Source organism: Polypterus senegalus, chromosome 7 (assembly GCF_016835505.1).
Source record: "Polypterus senegalus isolate Bchr_013 chromosome 7, ASM1683550v1, whole genome shotgun sequence".
Lineage (NCBI taxonomy): Eukaryota > Metazoa > Chordata > Cladistia > Polypteriformes > Polypteridae > Polypterus > Polypterus senegalus.
In genome coordinates, this window is record NC_053160.1 from 175,886,645 (window position 1) to 175,910,386 (window position 23,742).

A 23,742-nucleotide genomic window follows, 5' to 3' on the forward strand; every position below is an offset into this window, starting at 1 on the left:
TCTGAACTGGAATAAGTGAGCTGAAAATGTTACGTACTTCTAATATTATTTTTCTTTCTTTTCAGGTAATACATTTGGAGACGCTGTGCCATTTGGGAAACCTCAACAGTCCACTTATAAAAATGAAAGAGGATTCCAGGATTGGGGATACAATTCATATTCTGCAACAGGGTTTCAAAATCATGTCGGCAGAGGATTTTCTGCCCCTAGACGACCATTTAATCCACATTCCCAAGGGCGTTTCATGCCTACCAACTTTCCTCCTTTTGGAAATGGGATAATGCCACCACTACCGCCACCTCCACCGCCACCACCTTCAGTGAATCCTTGTAATCAAAACAATGTTATGTTGCCATGTCCTTTTCCGCCACCATTTCCAGGCCCTGGATCACATGTCATGCCTCCATTTCCATTTATGCCTCCACCACCCCCACCCCCACCTCCTCCACCTCCTCCTCCTATGAATATGACATGGACTAATCCTGAAATGGGGCAGCGACTGCCAGTGCATAATGCACCTTTCCCCCCACCACCTCCTTTGTCTAAACCACAATATTCAGGACCTCGTTTTCCTCCAAAGGGTGGGCCTTCATACTAAATGGCTTTTTGTTTTTTTTTTTATTTTACTGGTTTGAATAGTATAGAGTATATATAGATAACTATCAGATGATATGAAAATGAACCCTTACACTTTTCATGTTTATATTATGCCCTCAAGGTAAATATCTGATTACATTAATATTGACATCTCTGTAGATTTAATGGTCACTTTTTTCAGCAAGATCAGTAGATATTCCAAATTGTCATTTAAATGTTTTGTGGACCAAGTTTTATAAACAAATGTAAGAATGTAGCACACTGATAATCTTTTGAACACATTTGTGTGCTAGTGACAAATTTATATATTTAGTTTGTCTTCTTTTGTATATGACCTAGTATTTGCAGTAATGTTTGCAAATTTTGATTGAAACATAATGGACATAAAAGCTGAAATTGGAAATATGTGTTTTGTTCCTATAACAAAATAGAATTAGTAAATTACTATAATAATAATCCAGTTCATCTTCTGCTTTTTCTAGTTCTTGTCTGCATTTGGAACGAAAAAGTATGTGAACCCTTTGGAATGACCTGGTTTTCAGTATTGGTTGGTCATAAAATGTGATCTGGGGGGTATTTTTCGTACGTGGATTACTCGTTTAGCCGGATGTTGTTGACGATTTGGCATGATCCTGGATCTTTTGGTTTTTCGAAACTCTTACTGGATGTGTTGTCATAGCAGCATATCCAAATCCTCAAACCTGACCATAAGACCCTTTTCCACTTGGCATCAGAATCTTCAAGGTGCATTCTGGCAAAGCTCAAACGAGCCTTAATGTGGCCTTTCTTGAGAAGTGGCTTTTTCCTTGCGACCCTCCCGAACAAACCACAATTGTGGAGCGCTTGTGAAATTGTTGTCACATGCACACAGTGACCACTGTTTGCCGTAAAATCCTGTAACTTCTTCAAAGTGGCCATTGGCCTCTTGGTAGCCTCTCTTACCAGTTCCCTCCTTGCTCTTCCTTCCAGTTTGGAGGGACGGCCAGATCCAGGGAGGGTCCTAGTAGTGCCAAACACTTGCCACTTCTTTATTATGGACTTTACTGTGCTCCTTGGGATTGCTAAAGCATTTGAGATGTTTTTATATCCATCTCCTTCCTTATGTCTGTCCACAACTCTATCCCTGAGATCTTTTGAAAGTGACTTGCCACCCATAGTCCGTTGTTTGCTGTCAATTGCACTACCAAACAAGGGAATGAATGCTCCAGGACCAGCTTCACTAATAACACTGATCACAATTGATCACAGGTGGAAGGAAGCCAGTAACCGCAATGGAAATGGTGGGCACTTACACCTGATTGAGTTTAGGAGGGGGGTGATCCTTTATTAATCTTCTGAACTGTAGCTGTGATATCTTTCACTTGGATGTTATAGATTGCATTGAGTAAGTAAAGCTGGAAAAAATATTGGTTAGTGTATTTTCATTTAAGGCTGTAAAGCAAAAAAAGGGAATTCTTTTCTATACCCACTGTATGTAAACCGTTCTAATGTATTTCCTTTAATCCTACAAGACATGCATTGTTCAGTGCCATATAGGATATTACTGATTATTTTTATTTTTACTTGTCTTCACTAGTCATTTAATTGTTTAAAAGACATTAGTTACACAACTCTTTATATTTTCATTCAGAATGTTTGTTTTTTCCCTTTCATTTAAAGCCATTTAGGCGCTCATTATGATATACCGTTTTCTTAGTAATATACTGTTTGTGCTAGTGTCTTCCATAATGCTTTTCTAGTAATGAGTTTGAGGAAGCACAAATGTCCTTTGAGAAAAAAATACAACTGCCATGTATGCCATTCATAGCGAATGCATAGTGAGAAAAATCAAACTTCCTGTAAACAGTTTCTCCCCAGTGTGATTTGTAGCTCATCTTTCAATTTTGTCTGATTACTATCTTGATCGACATCTTCAGAGCCATATTAAAAGCCCTGAGGACAATCCAAACGTAGCTCTGTGTAAAACCTGATGTTTACTTCCATTCTGCATTCAACCTTCATGATACAGCAGGCAATCAAAAAGCTCCTTTTAAAGATTACTATCTTATGGTTTGGAGCACAGTTTTAATTACATTTTTTTTTAATTAGTGTGCACATTTGAAGCTGTCTGAAAGCGATACTCATTGAACAGGTGGTTGATAAATCAGTCTGTTTCTGATTGCATTTGCTGCGTTTCTCTTTCAGTCCCTTTGATGACTCTGGTGTATGACCCAGTTATGATCTGCAGGCCCAGAGGAGTAAACCAAATGTCTCAGCCCCCAATCTAATAGATAAACGGGAAACCTGAGTTATTGGCTTTTAAAGAAAGCCTACTTGGAACAACTGTCTTCAAAAATAAATAACACAGTGCATTACAAAAATAATTGCTGATAAACCTATTAATAGTATTCTTGTGTAAGAATTCACTGTGAATCAGTCTTTTGTTATCATTGTAAAGTTCTCTATTGACATGTGACCCTGGGCTTTTCTGCACCTGTGGTGGGTGGCATGTGTGTGCACTCTTATGGACTGGCACCTTATGAGTTCCCACCTTATGCCAAGAATAGGCACCAAGCTACCTACAATTTTAGACTGCAGATTACATAATATATATATAATACTATAATATATACATAAACAGATGTAAAATTCAGTAATTCCATTATATAATATCACTAGTGTTATAGAAGAGGGAGTTTACAGGGAGACGACAGCACAAATAGGCAGACGTAGGCGACTAAACAAATCCACGCTTTCCCACACTGAGTCAAGAATCCCTTGCTGCAGCTTGCGGAATGGGCTGTGTCTAAATACGGGTCGCGTAAAATGTTTAACTCCACCTAGATGGACCATTTCACATGCTGGTAGTGACAGTTGTTAGACTAGAGCAACAGTAAGCGTGATATGATTGGTTACACTGTAGTTAAAATTAGGGTTGTGGGAAGGTTGTCCGAGGAGAAACAATGACGAATTTTGAGTAAACCCAATTTTCATCCTTTGTGTGCTGGGCCAGACCCAAACACATGACATCTGTGAATTATTTTGGTTAACTCTTTAACCCTGCCCACATTTAGACACACCCCATTCCGCATGCTACATCAAGAGCCTCCTCCACCGATTCAAGGTGTCAGGGTGATGCGCAGTCTACTTGTATTTCCCATTTCTGTGATCCGCTGATCTAAGTGAGTATCTGCCCTATCACCAGGCTGCACAAAAGCGTACTGCAGAGAGCATCGTAAGTGCTTTATTTATTTTACAGCATTGTCTCCGAAGTGCTTTGTAAGCTTGCTGTTTTGGCCAATGTCCTAGCCCTCATCTTGAGCTCACCCTCGTGCTGCTTCATTTTAACAGAAACTTTCATTTATTGTATAGGATACGAGAGAAAATACTGCCTAATGAAAACAATCTTTACACAAGCTAAACATTTTTAAAGGAGTTTATCTACAGCGGGCCCTGCTTTTTCTATCCGTATGAATGCATTATAATTAGTGATGTATAGCTTATCATTTTATGATTATAGCTTATCATTTTATGATTATACCAGATATACTACTGGGTTCCCCCCTGCTTGCTTTGCTCACCAAATCCCATTGGCCTGTGCTACGCACCAGCCAATTTGCATATCTGCTGCTCGCGTTGTGAAGAGGGGGGCTGAACACACCCCAAGGAGACACGGTCGCTCCTCCAAAACCCCCTCACAATGGGAAACATTTTTTTTTTTTTATACCTTCTCTTTGCTCAATCAGCTGCTGGCTTGCTGCTGCTGGCTTGCTGCTGCTGCTGCCGTGCCATGTGATCTGCATCTCGCATGGCGCTTCAAACAGTTAAAAGCCTGTACGGCAGCTGTACTACTTTGTCTTTTGTTTTTGGCCCCGGGCGTGGTTAAATCTTTTGGCACAAAGTTTTGTCTCGCGGGATGAGAGTTCTTGGTATATTTTACTTTATAATTTAAAAATGGAGTAAGAATCTGCAAATCGTAACAACATCACATTTAAAGTTCGATAAATTCTGAAAAGAATGATACCAAACATATATATGTAGATTATAAAATAAGGCCAATTTAAAGCGTGACATAAAAACGTCACATAAAATCACTGCACAAAATTGTTGCACTTTTAGGCTTAGGATTTGTATATATATATATATATATATATATATATATACAGTGATGTGAAAAACTATTTGACCCTTCCTGATTTATTCTTTTGCATGTTTGTCACACAAAATGTTTCTGATCATCAAACACATTTAACCATTAGTCAAATATAACACAAGTAAACACAAAATGCAGTTTTTAAATGATGGTTTTTATTATTTAGGGAGAAAAAAAAATCCAAACCTACATGGCCCTGTGTGAAAAAGTAATTGCCCCCTGAACCTAATAACTGGTTGGGCCACCCTTAGCAGCAATAACTGCAATCAAGTGTTTGCGATAACTTGCAATGAGTCTTTTACAGCGCTCTGGAGGAATTTTGGCCCACTCATCTTTGCAGAATTGTTGTAATTCAGCTTTATTTGAGGGTTTTCTAGCATGAACCACCTTTTTAAGGTCATGCCATAACATCTCAATTGGATTCAGGTCAAGACTTTGACTAGGCCACTCCAAAGTCTTCATTTTGGGTTTTTTTCAGCCATTCAGAGGTGGATTTGCTGGTGTGTTTTGGGTCATTGTCCTGTTGCAGCACCCAAGATCACTTCAGGTTGAGTTGACGAACAGATGGCCGGACATTCTCCTTCAGGATTTTTTGGTAGACAGTAGAATTCATGGTTCCATCTATCACAGCAAGCCTTCCAGGTCCTGAAGCAGCAAAACAACCCCAGACCATCACACTACCACCATCATATTTTATTGCTGGTATGATGTTCTTTTTCTGAAATGCTATGTTCCTTTTACACCAGATGTAACGGGACATTTGCCTTCCAAAAAGTTCAACTTTTGTCTCATCAGTCCACAAGGTATTTTCCCAAAAGTCTTGGCAATCATTGAGATGTTTCTTAGCAAAATTGAGACGAGCCCTAATGTTCTTTTTGCTTAACAGTGGTTTGCATCTTGGAAATCTGCCATGCAGGCCATTTTTGCCCAGTCTCTTTCTTATGGTGGAGTCGTGAACACTGACCTTAATTGAGGCAAGTGAGGCCTGCAGTTCTTTAGACTTTGTCCTGGGGTCTTTGTGACCTCTCGGATGAGTCATCTCTGCGCTCTTGGGGTAATTTTGGTCGGCTGGCCACTCCTGGGAAGGTTCACCACTGTTCCATGTTTTTGCCATTTGTGGATAATGGCTCTCACTGTGGTTCGCTGGAGTCCCAAAGCTTTAGAAATGGCTTTATAACCTTTACCAGACTGATAGATCTCAATTACTTCTGTTCTCATTTGTTCCTGAATTTCTTTGGATCTTGGCATGATGTCTAGCTTTTGAGGTGCTTTTGGTCTACTTCTCTGTGTCAGGCAGCTCCTATTTAAGTGATTTCTTGATTGAAACAGGTGTGGCAGTAATCAGGCCTGGGGTGGCTACGAAATTGAACTCGGGTGTGATACACCACAGTTAGGTTATTTTTAACAAGGGGCAATTACTTTTCACACAGGGCCATGTAGGTTTGGATTTTGTTCTCCTAAATAATAAAACCATCAATTAAAACTGCATTTTGTGTTTACTTGTGTTATATTTGACTAATGGTTAAATGTGTTTGATGATCAGAAACATTTTGTGTGACAAACATGCAAAAGAATAAGAAATCAGGAAGGGGCAAATAGTTTTTCACACCACTGTGTGTGTGTGTGTATATATATATATATATATATATATATATATATATATATATATATATAGTGTATATATCAGATTTGAAAGAAATATGTCAAAAGAACCTACTGACTATACCTAACGTAGCAAGTAAATCAAACCTTTAATGTAAAAACACCTTTCATCTCACTCACTCATTTTTGCAAAATCTTTGATCGAGTCTGAATAATAGAGGGATTCTACGACTTTGAGCTCAACTCAGATTAAACTTGATTCTTCTGTTCACTCAATTGTTCCTGGAGAATGGCGAGTAATCGTTCACCATCGGCGTCATTTACTACCGTTGTTGCATTTGATTTTGAGGAGGTTTCGGCAGGAGTACTACTACTAGTGTTACAGCTTGAACCTTCATCTTTTCTAGCGACAAAGTTCCACAGAGCTCTTTTTTGCGACGCAATAAAAGCCTGTTCAGCAGCTTTTTTCTTACATTTAGCAGTACCAGACTGGTAAACCCACTTCATTTTCAAACAGGGAGGTCAACATCAACATCAAAATCGAGTTGTGTTAGCTAATGACTAATCGCTTGTTGTGCAATGTGCATACAAAAATACTGATGCTACAGTAGACCATAGACCAGTGTTCTTGATTATATTAGTGACAGATGAAACTCAAATAAACATGTAGACAGAATAATGATGAATAATGTGTAAGTCAACAGAAACAAAGCAAGTTATGATTATAGCAAAGCAGATGGAGGAGCAAACCACCCACAGTCGTACTGCTTTGTTGAATGGTTTTATCCTCTCAGCTTCCACTACTTATAGAATGATCGATCTGTTACGCAGACGCCCTGGCAGGCGAGGTGCATGATCTACCCACCCACTCCCTCAGGCCCTACCGTCACCATTGATGCTTCCTGTCGTTCCTGTTTCCTTTCTGATCGCACATAACCATACTGATAATTCCACCACTGGAGAAAATTTGTACTTCTGAAATATGGACCTGTAAGTTGAATTTGGTTATGCTGGGTGGGGCCCTTTGGCAGTGGGGTCCCTAGGCAGTTGTCTACTGTGCCTGTGCAAAAGAACAGCCCTGTCAACAGATGTCATGTCAATTGTTTTATTTAACATCTTGTATTGTTTCTAACTACCTTTGATATTTCTTTATGCTATTGTTTACTAGAGGAGATCATGGAACATGTAACTCAGGTTGAGGAGACCTAACGGCAGTTGACTTCTTCTTTAAATGAAGAACAGGACTCGAGGAAAGACTCTAAGCACTGTTTAAAAGAATTCAAAAAGAAAAGCTGAATCTTGTAGTTCTCAGTTTAGCGGAACCACTCTTCTGCTATTATGGGCTGTAAGTAAATTGACTCTCCCTCACTGTTCAATGCAGCAGCAGGAATACTCAGTCTTAGTCATGGAGGGTTGATAATGCGGCCACATTGTTCACAAATAAGTGGTAAAATCATGTCAAATGTAATTCTTTACAAGTGCAATGCATTGTAAATGATGGAGCGGAGAGGGTTGTTAAAATATTTTGTTAATTTATAAATTTGCAAAATCATGTGAAGAGGATATTTCAAAATGAAAATAGATTATGTAGCTGCATTACTCTAAAGTGCCATAACCTTTCAAAATGTTTTTTCTTTAATTAGAGTGGGTTTTAGATGCAATGCACCTGGATGGAAACTGTGGGACATTGATAATAATAATAATAATTTGTATTTATATAGCGCTTTTCTCACTACTCAAAGTGCTCAGCAATTGCAGGTTAAGGGCCTAACAGAGCAGAGTCCCTTTTGGCATTTACGGGATTCGAACCGGCAACCATCCGATTACCAGTGCAGATCCCTAGCCTCAGAGCCACCACTCCACCTAATTCAAATAATAATACAATTAACAGTTACTTTAATGTACAGTAGTTTTTCTTAAACATCTTTTTCTTGAAACCCAATCTTGCCAATTTTAGTGTCTACGAGACCCAGTCCATGATGACTGTCCAAATTGGAGTTGGAGTTGGGTGGCGGTGTACCCTTGGAGACTCGTATCTGATGGTTATCCTAGAGCAGTGATGGCGAACCATTTAGAATCCAAGTGCCCAAGCTGCAATCCAAAACCCACTTATTTATCGCAAAGTGCCAACATGGCAATTTAACCTGAATACCACCTAAAACTGAACACCAGCATAACCAAGGAGCTGGTGGTGGATTTTAGGAGGCCCAGGCCCCTCCTGGACCCCATGATCATCAGAGGTGAGTGTGTGCAGAGGGTGCAGACCTATAAATACCTGGGAGTGCAGCTGGATGATAAATTGGACTGGACTGCCAATACTGATACTCTGTCTGTCTATCTATCTACTGAGCTTTTAGTTTAGAAAAGCAACTCATACATTAACATCTTTTGTCTTAAAAGAAAAACATAATAACAGAGCTTTCAATGATACAAACAACTTTTTGTTGAAAGGTTAAAGTTTGCATTCGGTATGCTTTTGAACAATTAATGTGCTTTTTGCTGTTGTATGCATGCTGATAATTTGTCTAACCTTGGCTCATACTTTGTAAGTTTGAGAGCAACACATGCAGCACTCAGGTCATCTGTAAGTCTGTTTCTGGTGTCAGATTTGATTTAATTCATAAGATGTTCCAAACAAAGTAAGGAAGGCAATTTCAAGTGCCTTCATTGACTTAAGATTATTTGGCAGAGAATTCCACACTTTAAGAATTTCATTTTCATAACTAACTGTGCTGTCCTTTGTCATCCCTTCGATCCTCTCAAGTGTTTCACGCAGGTCTTCCCTATTAAGCTCCGCCCCCAAAGCTTCCATTATATATTACGGGGTCGTGGATCAGGTGTGGCGATTAACAACTCCCGGCAATAATTACAGATGCGGACGACTCCTCACCTGTGCGCTTAAGCGAGGACTGCCCGCGTCACAAAGCTCCCGGAAACCGCTCCGGCCACTCTACCATAACCCCCTTTAAGCCGCGAGTGCGGCAATTATCTGTTAAAACTGGCCTTTTCAATTTTGAGCTGTGGACCCGCTATACCACATCCCCTCCAACCCCACCATGGGAATCACAGACTCAAAAGGCTGCAGTCCGTGCCGCACCCTCAAGCAGCATGTGTGCCGCCCGCCTTACCCCAGGCAGGAGAGGAAGGAAGCGCTCCCATTGGGCTGCTGGGCAGAGGGGCGGGTGATGTGAGAAAAGTCCTCTGGCCCGCATGAAGAGGGGGAGCGGTGAGGGGAGCAACCCGGCCCCGCATTCCTCTGGCTTTATAGTACTCTGTGCTCGGGCAATGGCACGCGTGCCCACTGAGAGGGCTCTGAGTGCCCCCTTTGGCACGCGTGCCATAGGTTCGCCGCCACTGTCCTAGAGGATGGATTACCCAGTGAAGAATCGCCATCAAAAGTCATCATTCCTGTGTTTTCAGGGGGGATTCTTCACCCCCCTCGGATATTCGCCATCGACAGTCATCTCCTTTCCCTCTTGGAGGATCGCTGTCAACAGTCATAGTGCACCAATGTTGATTGCTTAAACTACTTAAACCCCTCACAAGACTCTTCACAATCCGTTTTGACCCTCTACCATTAAATACAAAAGTGAAACCTAAAAGCCAGTAACCCGCACCACATTCTGGGTTGTTTCCCATAGTTTAAGAAACAATGCTTTAAAGTAAATCAATTTTAGACCAAAACGAGTAGAACAGTTTTTTTTTATCTAACCACAGTATAGCAGGAGATGTGCTTTGCATTGACACGCACACCAGAAAAAAGACAAGAGGTAGCAACCTGGGACTGGTTTCTAATAACAAGATGTGTACCCATCAGGGTGTTATATAACCTGACATTCTGTTAGCTTCTTTTAATGGCTTCTAAACACTGTCTGGCAGTTGATAGTGTTGAGTCCACTACGACTCCTACGTTCTTCTCATGAGGTGCACTTCTGTTTTTCAGACCTCCCATTGTGTATTCAAACCTAACATTTTTAGTTCCTAAATCATCTCCAGGTTGTTCCTCACTCACAGTAATCCTAAACACCCTGCGTGTCATAACACAAACCCACTAGTGGGCCCATTATTGTTAGTAAATATAATACCCTACCGCGGCTGTCCGTTTGTCTGTCCAGGATTTTAAATTACCTGTAGCTTGCAAGCTGTTTGAACTATTGACCTGAAATTTGGTCCACATATACAGTACTACGTGATGTCTACTATCCACTTTCGGGGTGATGATTGACCTCCAAGGTTAGTCCTCTTTTTATTTTTATTTTATTTGATTGTAGAATCAACTCTCGGTAGCAGCCAGCAGGACTGCTGTGCGGCACATGTGTACGGGCACAGTTCTCATTCCTACCACCTTTGCCGTCACTTCCTCTACCTCTTCATATCTTAAATCATTCCTGAGGCAGATTGATGACTTAAGTGCCAGCTTAAGTGAAAAATGAAAGAAAACGTACTAAGTAATTGCAGCACAAATGATGACTTAATCAGTTTTAACATGAAAAGATGCCGACAAAAGAAGAGCAGAAGCGGGCCGCTAGGGTGGAGAAAAGAAGAGCTGCTCAGGAAGCAGCAAGCGCATCAACCTCTGAGCAAACGAATGATAAACGTACAGAGAAAGAGGATGAAGACTAGGAAGGCTCAAGTCAAGTGTATTCGTGCAGTGCGCTGTTACTGGTTAGTAAATAAGAGCTTAAAGAACCAGAACACCTGGAAAAATGTAATTAATATCATGATAGCAACCATGATTAAAATACTACTTCAAGAACACTGCATTATCCTCATGTAACAAATGAACCCAGTTTTGTCAATTTCTCTTTTTTTTTTATTTTAAGTATTTTATTGAGAAGTCAGGACGGCATGGTGCCGCAGTGGGTAGCGCTGCTGCCTCACAGTTAGGAGACCCGGGTTCACTTCCTGGGTCATCCCTGCGTTCAGTTTGCATGTTCTGTCTGTGTCTGCGTGGGTTTCCTTCCACAGTCCAAAGACATGCAGGTTAGGTGGATTGGTGATCCTAAATTGTCCCTAGTGTGTGTGTGTGCGCCCGGTGGTGGGCTGGCGCCCTGCCCGGGGTTTGTTTCCTGCCCTGTGTTGGCTGAGATTGGCTCCAGCAGACCCCCATGACCCTGTAGTTAGGATATAGTGAGTTGGATTGAGAAGTCAAGCAACATGACGCCTCTTATAGGTTAACTAAAAAGATTACAATATTCAAGCTTTCAAGTCAACTCTGGCCCGTTCTTCAGGCAAGATGTCATACAGAAACTGGAGTTCCCTGTACTTATATAGACACCAGGGCAGATACACCATTGGAAAACCTTTAAGTGAGACATCTTAAATGTAAACAATTCATTTAGCAAGAGAGGAGAACAATGTATGGTCAAGATCTTTTTTATAAGGCAGATAACTGTCCAGCAATGTCTTTTGAAGTTGCTGATGAGTTTTTCAATACAATGTTGCTCTGTAGTCAGGCTGTCTGTGTCAGTCTGAGAGATGCAAACGATCCTCATATCTGGCCATAAAACTCTTGTCTCTATTTAAACCATGTTGTAGTGTGTTTTATATTTTAGCATGAGTTTCACTTCCCATTCTTTTCTCTCGCTGTGTTGCCCATAAGCCCTGTGACTTTAAAGTCCCTCTCGCAGTGTCCAAGGCTGTTAAAGTGGGCTGCTACAGGAACATCTGTGTTGCCATGCTTATTGCGGACTCTGTGTAAATTCATTCTCTGGCAGAGTGTTTGTCCAGTTTCTCCCACAAAAGGGGCAATGTCGGGACATTTCATGCAGAAAATTAGGTAGACCACATTCGATGATCTGCAGGAAAATTATCCTTTATTAGAATCAAACAATATTCCATACAAGCAAGTCAAGTTTAACAAAACTAGGTTTGAAACAAATCAGCAGGTTTTGTCATTTTCTCAATTGACACCAACACAGAGAACACCCGACATTGGTCAGGATGAAAACCCGCAGCCACAGTGAGACCCCCGAGCTTGAACTTGAGAGCTGTGCCGGTCTTTACTTCAAGGAGTATGCTAGACAAAACATAAGAATAGCACCAAGGATAAGGAAGATGCTCCTTCGTGTAAAATGGGATTAGAGGCTGCTCATTTACACTTAACCTCTTTCTTTGTCAAGTTTCCATTTAATCAATGATCTCATTGCCTTCCCCTACAGACTGATTAGATAAGTGATCCTTCACCTGTCCTAGATCCTCAAGTCTTCTCAACAGTGTCACATTTGCAATAATTTTAACTTGATTAGTCGAGTTAAATAAATTTAATGCCCAGCATAAAGTTGTCATTTTTTTCCCCACGTGCTGCCTGAGGCCAGGTCATACCATATTAGCTCTTTCCTACAGATGACGCTAAAGCTGCTGATGCTGCAGTGCAGGAGGTTTTATGTCTTTGTGTTTATGTCAGCCTTATATTGTATCTGCAGATATGCGATTAGTGATGCCTCCACCGCATTCCTGGACACTGGATTCAAATCCTGAACTGGTCACTCTGTGGAGTTTGCACGATCTCCCCAATGTCCATTTGCAGCACCCCAAACCATAGAGATACAAGTCCCAGTTTGAATAAAAAGTGTATTCAATGTCAATTTATTTATATAGCACATTTAAAACAACATAGTAATGCTGTGGCCAAAGTGCTTCACAATAATAGAATAAAAGAAAAAACAATAAAACATAAATAGTAATACAATATATGAACATAAAATAAGATAGATAATAAATAGAAATAATGTTATATGATCACAAAGAGGAAACCATTAGTATTACTGAAGGTCACTGAATGCAAGTGAAAAGAAGTGAGTTTTTAATCTCGTTTTGAACAGTTCAATTGTAGACGACTCCTTAATATGATGAGGTAGAGAGTTCCACAGGCGAGGGGCGGCAGCAGCAAAGGCCCTGTCTGTCCCCCTTGGTTTTACATTTGGTACGAGGGACAACAAGAGACAACTGACCAGAAGATCTAAGCGCTCTGGATGGCTGGTGTAAAACACACAATTCAGATACAAACCGGATTCCAAAAAAGTTGGGACACTAAACAAATTGTGAATAAAAACTGAATGCAATGATGTGGAGATGGCAAATGTCAATATTTTATTTGTAATAGAACGTAGATGACAGATCAAACATTTAATCCGAGTAAATGTATCATTTTAAAGGAAAAATATGTTGATTCAAAATTTCACGGTGTCAACAAATCCCAAAAAATTTGGGACAAGTAGCAATAAGAGGCTGGAAAAAGTAAATTTGAGCATAACGAAGAGCTAGAAGACCAATTAACACTAATTAGGTCAATTGGCAACATACAGTAATTGGGTATAAAAAGGGCTTCTCAGAGTGGCAGTGTCTCTCAGAAGCCAAGATGGGTAGAGGATCACCAATTCCCACAATGTTGCGCAGAAAGATAGTGGAGCAATATCAGAAAGGTGTTACCAGCGAAAAATTGCAAAGACTTTGCATCTATCATCATCAACTGTGCATAACATCATCCGAAGATTCAGAGAATCTGGAACAATCTCTGTGCGTAAGGGTCAAGGCCGTAAAACCATACTGGATGCCCGTGGTCTCCGGGCCCTTAAACGACACTGCACCACAAACAGGAATGCTACTGTAAAGGAAATCACAGAATGGGCTCAGGAATACTTCCAGAAACCATTGTCAGTGAACACAATCCACCGTGCCATCCGCCGTTGCCAGCTAAAACTTACAGTGCAAAGAAGAAGCCATTTCTAAGCAAGATCCACAAGCTCAGGCGTTGTCACTGGGCCAGGGATCATTTAAAATGGAGTGTGGCAAAATGGAAGACTGTTCTGTGGTCAGACGAGTCACGATTCAAGTTCTTTTGGAAATCTGGGACGCCATGTCATCCGGACCAAAGAGGACAAGGACAACCCAAGTTGTTATCAACGCTCAGTTCAGAAGCCTGCATCTCTGATGGTATGGGGTTGCATGAGTGTGTGTGGCATGGGCAGCTTGTATGTCTGGAAAGGCACCATCAATACAGAAAAATATATTCAGGTTCTAGAACAACATATGCTCCCATCCAGACGTCGTCTCTTTCAGGGAAGACCCTGCATTTTTCAACAAGATAATGCCAGACCACATTCTGCATCAATCACAACATCATGGCTGCGTAGGAGAAGGATCCGGGTACTGAAATGGCCAGTCTGCAGTCCAGATCTTTCACCTATAGAGAACATTTGGCGCATCATAAAGAGGAAGCTGCGACAAAGAAGGCCCAAGATGATTGAACAGTTAGAGGCCTGTATTAGACAAGAATGGGAGAGCATTCCTATTTCTAAACTTGAGAAACTGGTCTCTTCGGTCCCCAGACGTCTGTTGAGTGTTGTAAGAAGAAGGGGAGATGCCACACAGTGGTGAAAATGGCCTTGTCCCAACTTTTTTGGGATTTGAAATTCTGAATCAACATATTTTTCCCTTAAAATGATACATTTTCTCAGGTTTAAACTTTTGTTCCGTGATTTATGTTCTATTCTGAATAAAGTATTAGAAGTTGGCACCTCCACATCATTGCATTCAGTTTTTATTCACGATTTGTATAGTGTCCCAACTTTTTTGGAATCCGGATTGTAAATAGTCAGGAGCAAGCCCATGTAAAGAATTAAAAACTAGCAGCAAGATTTTAAAATCAATTCGAAAACTGACAGGCAGCCAGAAGAAAGCTAAAGAAGCTAAAATAGGAGAAACAGAGTCAGACTTCCTTGCCCCAACCAGAAAGCGAGCGGCAGCATTTTGGACCAACTGTAACCTGTGTATCAGAGATTTGCTAATCCCATAAATGACTTTATACAAAGGTTTCTAAGGTGGCATAAACCAAACACAATGCAATTCTCATATTCTTTCTCTCCTCCGCACCTCCTAGGCAAGCTTTGTCCTCCTGGATGAGGTCGGGTGGTCTCTTTTATCTTGGACCCGAGAGTACTTCCAGTGCCAGGGCATAGCCAAATGGAAGTACTTCCGGGTCAATCGGAAATCCCACAGAGTAGAGATCACTTATCTCTGCAGCACCCCCTGTTGGCACCCACGGAACTCAACAAGGCTGCTCTATCAGACTTCAGTTCCCAAAATGCCTTGCAGGTGTCCGTACTGGGGATGTTGCTCAGAGAGGCTGCTGTCTAGCACAGGGGTGGGCAATGTCGGTCCTGGGGAGCCACAGTAGCTACAGGTTTTCATTCCAACCCAATTGCTTAATTAGAAACCAATCCTTGCCAATCTCAGAACGTATTTAATTGTATGGCTTGTTAGTCTGTAATGTAAGGTTCTTATATTGTAGATTTTTTTTTCCTTTCCAAGGATGTCATTCAAATGATTTGAAGCCTAAAATGGATCATTTTCAGTCTTTCAAATTTTTCTAAGTGTTTTATTAAATCAAACAGATGTAAATGGAAACAAGTAAGATGGAGAACTGCTGGATGCTTTGTCATTTACATCTTCTTGCTAATAAGGAGCCATTAAAACAGTGAATGAAGCAGTTTAAGATTGAAATAAGCAATTGGGGGGGTTTGGGAACCTTAACAAGCGAGACCACTAAAATGAAGGATCAAAATGTCACTTAAGCAATAAGTGCGTCCATCCATCCATCCATTTTCTAACCCGCTGAATCCGAATACAGGGTCACGGGGGTCTGCTGGAGCCAATCCCAGCCAACACAGGGCACAAGGCAGGAACCAATCTTGGGCAGGGTGCCAACCCACCGCAGGACACACACAAACACACCCACACACCAAGCACACACTAGGGCCAATTTAGAATCTCCAATACACCTAACCTGCATGTCTTTGGATTGTGGGAGGAAACCGGAGCGCCCGGAGGAAACCCACGCAGACACGGGAGAACATGCAAACTCCATCGCAGGGAGGACCCGGGAAGCGAACCCGGGTCTCCTAACTGCGAGGCAGCAGCACTACCACTGCGCCACCGTGCCGCCCAATAAGTGCGTCATCAGCAATAATTGACTTCTCATTAAGAAACTGGGCTGGAACAAAAACCTGCAGCCACTGCAGCTCTCCAGGACCGACATTGCCCACCCCTGGTCTAGCATGCTGGGGGAGCGAGCAGCCTCTCCAGGTTGTCTCCCCCTGTTCTTCCATTATACTGGCCTCCTGACTGGGTAAGTATCACTGGCCAGTTCGAGCTGGGATGCCAGTCTCTGCATACCATCCATTGCAGGTAACTGGGCCAGTGTAAGTGAGGGTGTTTGTGTACACAACAATGTCTTGTGATGGACTGCCATTTCATCCTGGTTTAATTTTCTGCTAGGATAGGCTGTGGTCCTCAGTGACCTTGAAATTAATTAAGCAAAACTGGTAATGAATGGCTGCCTGGATGGCTAATTCCAGTTTGTCATTAGGATTGCAGAGCTGAGTTTGATTTTTTCAGTCACTCTTTGACGTCTTTGTTCATCGTGTTTTTGTGGGATTCTTCTGATCTTCTCTTACAACAACATGCAGTTTAAAATGGCAGCTGATTATCAACTGGGCCAGTGTCAGTGAGTTTGTCCAGCTTCTGCCTTTTCCTTAGTGCCTTCCAGAATATTTAAATTCAGAATATGGATGAAATAAATGCAGCATTAGGTTGGAAGAAAAATAACAGTATAGTTCTAGGTGCTTACCCTTATATTTTCTGTCTTTAACAAGGTTCCTTAAAAAAGGCCTTTCTTGGCATTTAATGCACCATATCAGGGATGTCCAACTCCTGTCCTGGTGGGCTGCAGTGGCTGAAGGTTTTCATTCTAACCATCTTCTTCATTGGTGAGCCGTTTTTGCTGCTGATTTACTTGTTTTGCCTTAGTTATAATTGACATGACTCAGACCCTTTAGTTCAGTGGTCTCAAACTCCAGTCCTGGAGGGCCCCAGTGGCTGCAGGTTTTCATTCTAACCCTTTTCTTAATTAGTCGCCTGTTTTTGCTGCTGATTAACTTCATTTAAATACATTTTAATTGACTTGTTCTTTAATATTTGTTCCCTTGAATTACTTAATCGTTCCTCTGAATTGCTTTATTTCTTTCCTTAAACAGAAATGAAACGTGAAGTGAGTGAGCCAACAGAAGACCAACTAAGTCAGGGCCTCAAACCGGTTTTTACTGCTAATTAACTCCTTTTCCCTTCATTTTCATAGCCCTGTTTTTAAGGATTCAGTCCTCTGAATTGATTTGTTTCTTCATTAAATGCCAGCCAAACAGAAATGAGATCAGAAATGAGCCGACAGATGACCAGCTAAACAGGAATGTCAAACTCCAGCCAATTTCACTCTAACCAGTTGCTTAATCAGGCCCCGAGTCTTCTTGTTAATTAAACTCGTTCTTTAATCCCATGGCTTGTTGCTGCCCTCGTGGTGCAGTAGCAGACGTTTCGGAAAGTATTGATTTTCTTTTTTCTAAGGGTGCTGATAAAATGTTTTGGGGACCTAAGCAGCTCAGCATTCCTGAGACCTTCACCTTTCTTTATTTTCAGATATTGCATGATGGACACCAGTTGTTTTGGCTCATTTTGTATCTCTTTATTGTTTTGGCTGCTAATTAAGGAAAAAGAAACAATTAAGGGGTCTGAGTCTTCAAGAGCAATTCAATTAAAATTAATAGAAAAGAAGTAAATTAGCAGCAAAAATTGGATATTAATTAAGGAAAGGATTAGAATGAAAACCTGCAGCCACTGCAGCCCTCCAGGATTGGAGTTTGAGACCCCTGCTTCAGTTGTTGCTTTTTCTCTAGTGAGCAGCCAAACAATAATGAGACACCAAGCAAGCCGCCACCTGACCAGTTAACCTGAAAATTAAGAAAGGTGAAGGTCTCAGTCATGTTGGGCTGCTCCTGTCACCAAAAAATCTTGACGGTGGTCTTAGAAAAAACAGAAAATCAACAGTCTGCTGTGTCAGAATGAGAGCAACAACAAGTCATGATATTCAATAACGGCTTTAATTAACAGCAAGAACTGGCTTCTCATTAAGCAACTGGTTGGAGTGAAATTGGCTGGAGTTTGACATTCCCGTTTAGCTGGTCATCTGTCGGCTCGTTTCACATCTCCTTTCTATTTGGCTGCCATTTGATGAAGAAACAAATCAATTCAGAGGACTGAACCCTTAAAAACAGGGCTATGAAAATAAAGGGAAAAGGAGTTAATTAGCAGTGAAAACTGGTCACTGATTAGGAAAAGGGTTAGAATGAAAACCTGCAGCCCACCAGGCCCGGAGTTTGACACCCCTGCACTACAGGGGCATCTCAATAAATTAGAATATAATCGGAAAGTTCATTTATTTTAGTAATGCAATTCAGAAAGTGAAACTCGTATATAATATAGATTCATTACACACAGAGTGATTATACCGTATTTTAAGTGTTTATTTCTTTTCATTTTGCTGATTATGGCCTACAGGTAATGAAAACTCGAAATTCAGTATCTCGGAAAATTAGAATATTACATAAGACCAATAAAAAAAATGGTTTTTAATACAGATACTGAAAAGTATGTCAATGTGCCCACTCAATACTTGGTCGGGGCTCCTTTTACATGAATTACTGCATCAATGCGGTGTGGCATGGAGGCGATCAGCCTGTGGCACTGCTGAGGTGTTATGGGAGCCTTCAACTCGTCTGCATTGTTGGCTCTGATGTCTCTCATTTTGATAGATTCTTGAAGGGTTTTAGGTCAGGCGAGTTTGCTGGTCCATCAAGCACAGTGATACCACAGTCATTAAACCAAGTATTGGTACTTTTGGCAGTGTGGGCAGGTACCAAGTCCTGCTGGAAAATGAAATCAGCATCGCCATAAAGCTTGTCAGCATAGGGAAGCATGAAGTGCTCTAAAATTTCCTGGTAGATGGCTGTGCTGATTTTGGACTTGATAAAACACAGTGGACCAACACCAGCAGATGACGTGGCTCCCCAAATCACCACTGACTGTGGAAACTTCACACTGGACCTCAAGCCCCTCCACTCTTCCTCCAGACCGTGGGTCCTTGACTTCCAAATGAAATGCAAAATTGACTTTCATCTGAAAAGAAGACTTTGGACCACTGAGCAACAGTCCAGTCCGTTTTCTCCTTAGCACAAGTAAGATGCTTCTGACATTGTCTCTGGTTCAGGAGTGGCTTGACACAAGGAATGCTGTGACAGTTGTAGCCCATGTCCCGGATACATCTTTTGTGGGCTGAGCTTCACAATCCTCTCAAGGCTGCGGATATCGCTGTGACTTGTGCACCTTTTTCTGCCACATTTTTTCTTTCCATTCAACTTTCCATTAATATGCTTGGATATAGCACTCTGTTAATAGCCAGCTTCTTCAGCAATGACCTTTGGAGTTGGAGGAGCTGCTTACGGGTTAACGTCATACCCAGGATGAAGCAATTTCAAGGTAAGGGCCTTTTTCAAGGGTCTGGCAAAGTAGAGTCACTTCTGGGGTTTATGGGATTCAAACCGACAACCTTCCGATTCCCTAGCCTCAGAGCCATAGTTAAGCTGGTTAGCAATTTCACTTTAACTAATCCATCCATCCATTTTCCAACCCCTTTAATCCGAACACAGGGTCACGGGGGTCTGCTGGAGCCAATCCCAGCCAACACAGGGCGCAAGACAGGAAACAAACCCCGGGCAGGGTGCCAGCCCACCACATGGCCCACACACACACACACACACACAACAAGCACACACTAGGGGCAATTTAGAATCGCCAATCCACCTAACCTGCATGTCTTTGGACTGTGGGAGGAAACCCACGCAGACACGGGGAGAACATGCAAACTCCCGCACGCAGGGAGGACCCGGGAAGTGAACCCAGGTCTCCTAACTGCAAGGCAGCAGCGCTACCACTGCGCCTCCGTGCCACCCGTTAACTAATCTATGCATTTTTTTTTTTTTTTTTTTATTAATTTTATTACAATCAATACATAGCAATCAAGTTTTACAAAAAAAAGAATTATGCTAAGAACAGATCGATCCCCACCCTTGAGAGAGAGAGCAAGCCAAAGGTGTAAAATTTAAGGCTTGTAAAAAATACCTAAATCAACAAATTCTCTGTGCTTTATAAACTCATTTCAAAATATTACTGATTAGATCCTGCCATGTTTTGAAAAAGTCTGCACAGATCCTCTAACTGAGTATTTGATTTTTCCAATTTTAAATAATATAACACATCAGTTTCCCACTGACTTAAAAGAGGAGAGTTTGGGTTCTTCCAGTTTATCAGAATAAGTCTGCGTGCCAACAGTGTAGTGAATGCAATCACAATTTGTTTGTCTTTCTCCACTTTAAGACCCTCTGGAAGAACCCCAAACACAGCTGTTAATGGGTTAGGAGGGATTGTGAGTCCAAGACTGTCTGAGAGGTAATTAAAATTTTTGTCCAGAATAATGTTAATTTGGAGCAGGCCCAGAACATGTGACCTAGTGAGGCTGGGGCTTGGTTGCAACGTTCGCAGGTTGGATCATGCCCTGGAAACATTTTGAGAGTTTTAGTCGAGACAGATGTGCTCGATATATAATTTTGAGTTGTATAATTGTATGCTTTGCATATGGAGCTTGAGTGAATTCTCTGCATTGCTACTTTCCACTCCTTTTCTGATATATTAATTGAGAGGTCATTTTCCCAGTGTCCTCTTGGATCTTTGAAAGGAAGGGATTGTAAAAGGATTTTATATATTGTAGAGATGGAGTCTAACTCCTTGAAATTGAGCAATAATTTTTCCAGCGTGGATGAGGGTGCAAGATGAGGAAAATCTGGAAGGTTCTGTTTAACAAAGTTCCTGATTTGAAGATAGTGAAAGAAATTTGTAGCTGGAATGTTAAATTTGGAATGTAATTGTTCATAGGATGCAAAGGCGTTGTCTATATAAAGATCTCTAAGCAAGTTAATTCCAAATTTTTCCAGATATTAAAAACTGCATATGTTTGTGAGGGTTGAAAGAGGTGGTTCTTTTGCAGGGGTGCCACAGAAAGAAGCTTCTCCGTCTTAAAATGCTTTCTACATTGGTTCCAGATTCTAAGTGAGTGGAGCACAATTGGGTTATTAGTGTATTGCCGATAGCGTGTGTTTATTGGAGCACAAAGCAAGGAATACAAAGAAGTACTGCAGGATTTTACTTCTATTGCGGTCCATGCCTGTGTATGTTCTTCTATTTGTGTCCAGGTTCTTATCGACTGTATATTTGCGCCCAGTAATAAAACTGGAAGTTAGGTAGAGCCATGCCACCTTCTGCCTTTTGTCTTTGTAGGGTCGCTCTTTTGATGCGTGGATGTTTAGAATTCCAAATAAATGAGGTTATTGTTGAATCTAATTGCTTAAAGAACGATTTATTAATGTATATTGGTATGTTTTGAAATAAAAAGGAGCTTAGGAAGAATATTCATCTTAACAGTGTTAATTCTTCCAGCTAGTGTGAGATGAAGGGTTGACCATCTATGCAAGTCTTGTTTAATTTTTTCCATGCAGACGACGAAATTTTGTTGATAAAGAGCTTTATGTTTACTTGTGATGTTTACCCCGAGGTATTTAAACTGTTCTGCAATGATAAAAGGAAGGGTGTCTAATCTAATATTATATGCTTGCGAATTCAACGGAAAGAGTACACTTTTATTCAGATTAATTCTGAGACCAGAGAGCTTTTGAAATTCTGTGAGTGCTGCTAAGACTGCAGGCACAGAATTTTCTGGGTCCGATATATACAGTACCATGTCATCTGCATATAATGAGATTTTCTGTTCCAGTCCTTCTCTGCTAATCCCCTTTATCTGATCAGTATTTCGACAATGTATTGCCAGTGGTTCAATGGCAATTGCAAACAGCAGTGGTGACAAAGGGCATCCTTGTCTTGTGCCACGTTCTAGTTTAAAGTAGTCTGAGCAAATGTTATTGATGCAAACTGAAGCTTCTGGGTTAGTATACAGTAATTTAATCCATGCACAAATGTTGGGCCAAACCCAAACTTCTCCAAAATAGTAAAAGGTATTTCCATTCAATCATGTCGAATGCTTTTCTGCATCCAATGATAATAATATTTCTGGGGTGTTTGATTTAGTTGGTGAGTATATTACATTAAACAGGCGTCGAAGATTTGAAGATAAGTGTCGGCCCCTAATAAATCCAGTTTGGTCTTGTGATATTACTGAGGGGAGCACTTTCTCCATCCTTCTAGCTATGATTTTAGAGAGTATTTTAACGTCGTTATTCAGAAGTGAAATTGGTCTGTATGATGCACATTGTAATAAGTCCTTATTTTGTTTTGGAAAGACAGTGATTAGTGCTTGGCGAAAGGTTTGTGGAAGAGATTGGTTATCTCTGGCTTCTGTAAATGTTGCTAATAGGAGGGAGCTAGCTGAGCGGAGAATTTCTTGTAAAACTCTGCAGGGTAGCCATCAGGGCCTGCTGCTTTTCCACCTTGGAGTGACTTTATAGCATCCAGTAATTCTGATAATGACAGAGGTTTATCGAGTTCCTCCACACTAATAAGCGTCAATTTGTGGTATCTGTAATTTATCCAGAAATGCATTAGATTGTATATTGTCTTCTTTAAACTCAGTAGTATATAGGGATTTATAGTAGTCTCTAAAAGTGTACATTATATTTTTGTGTTCGATGATTTTATCTCCATTCGTGTTAGTAATTACCGAGATTGCGTTGCGTACATCTTGCTTGTGAATTTGTTGCGCTAAAAGCTTATTAGCTTTCTCTCCATGTTCATAATAATGATGTCTGGATTTGTAAATTAGTTGTTCGGTTTCTTTAGTTGTCAAGAGGTTTAATTCTGAATGTAGAGCCTGCCTCCTCTTATGTAGAGTCTCGCTTGGTAGTCTGGCATGTTCTTCATCTATTTTAGTAATTTAATTTTTATCTCTGCTACTTTCTTCGCGGATTTATTTCTGTGGGAAAGATATGAGATAATCTGTCCTCTTAAGAAGGCCTTAAGAGTTTCCCAGAGTATTCCTGCAGAGATCTCAGGGGATGTATTTGTCTCTAGAAAGAATTCAATTTGTTTGGATATAAATTCAGTACAATTCTCGTCAGCTAATAGAAGCGGATTGAGGCCATCTGCGGGTGAGTGTATGGGGCTTAGTAATTTCAGCTCCAAGATCATCGGAGCATGGTCTGAAATAACAATAGCATCGTATTTACAAGATTTAATCTTAGGCAAGAAGTTATTATCTATAAAGAAGTAATCAATCCTTGAGTAGCAATGATGTACTGGTGAGTAGAAAGAATATGTTCTTGAATTTGGGTTTAAAACCTCCAGGGATCTGATAAGTTGTGATCAGTTATAAACTTTGTAATTATCTTTGCGGTGTTAGTTGCGTTCCCCTGTGGAGGAAGTCTTATCTAAAAGTGGATTTAGAACACAATTAAAGTCCCCAGCCATTATAAGTTTATGAGTGTTCAGATTGGGAATGGATGCAAATAAATTTTGTA

General features: G+C 40.9%; 1 protein-coding gene across 1 annotated transcript in view; it reads left to right on the plus strand.

Annotated features, from left to right (window-relative positions):
* Positions 1–1,218, plus strand: part of LOC120533029 (H/ACA ribonucleoprotein complex non-core subunit NAF1-like) — a 65,572-nt gene extending 64,354 nt beyond the window's left edge. The window contains exon 9 of the mRNA XM_039759643.1: positions 66–1,218. Within this exon, the coding sequence (XP_039615577.1) occupies positions 66–598 (533 nt within the window). The 3' untranslated portion in view covers positions 599–1,218. The remainder of the gene's footprint in view (positions 1–65) is intronic.
* Positions 1,219–23,742: the final 22,524 nt, after the last annotated feature.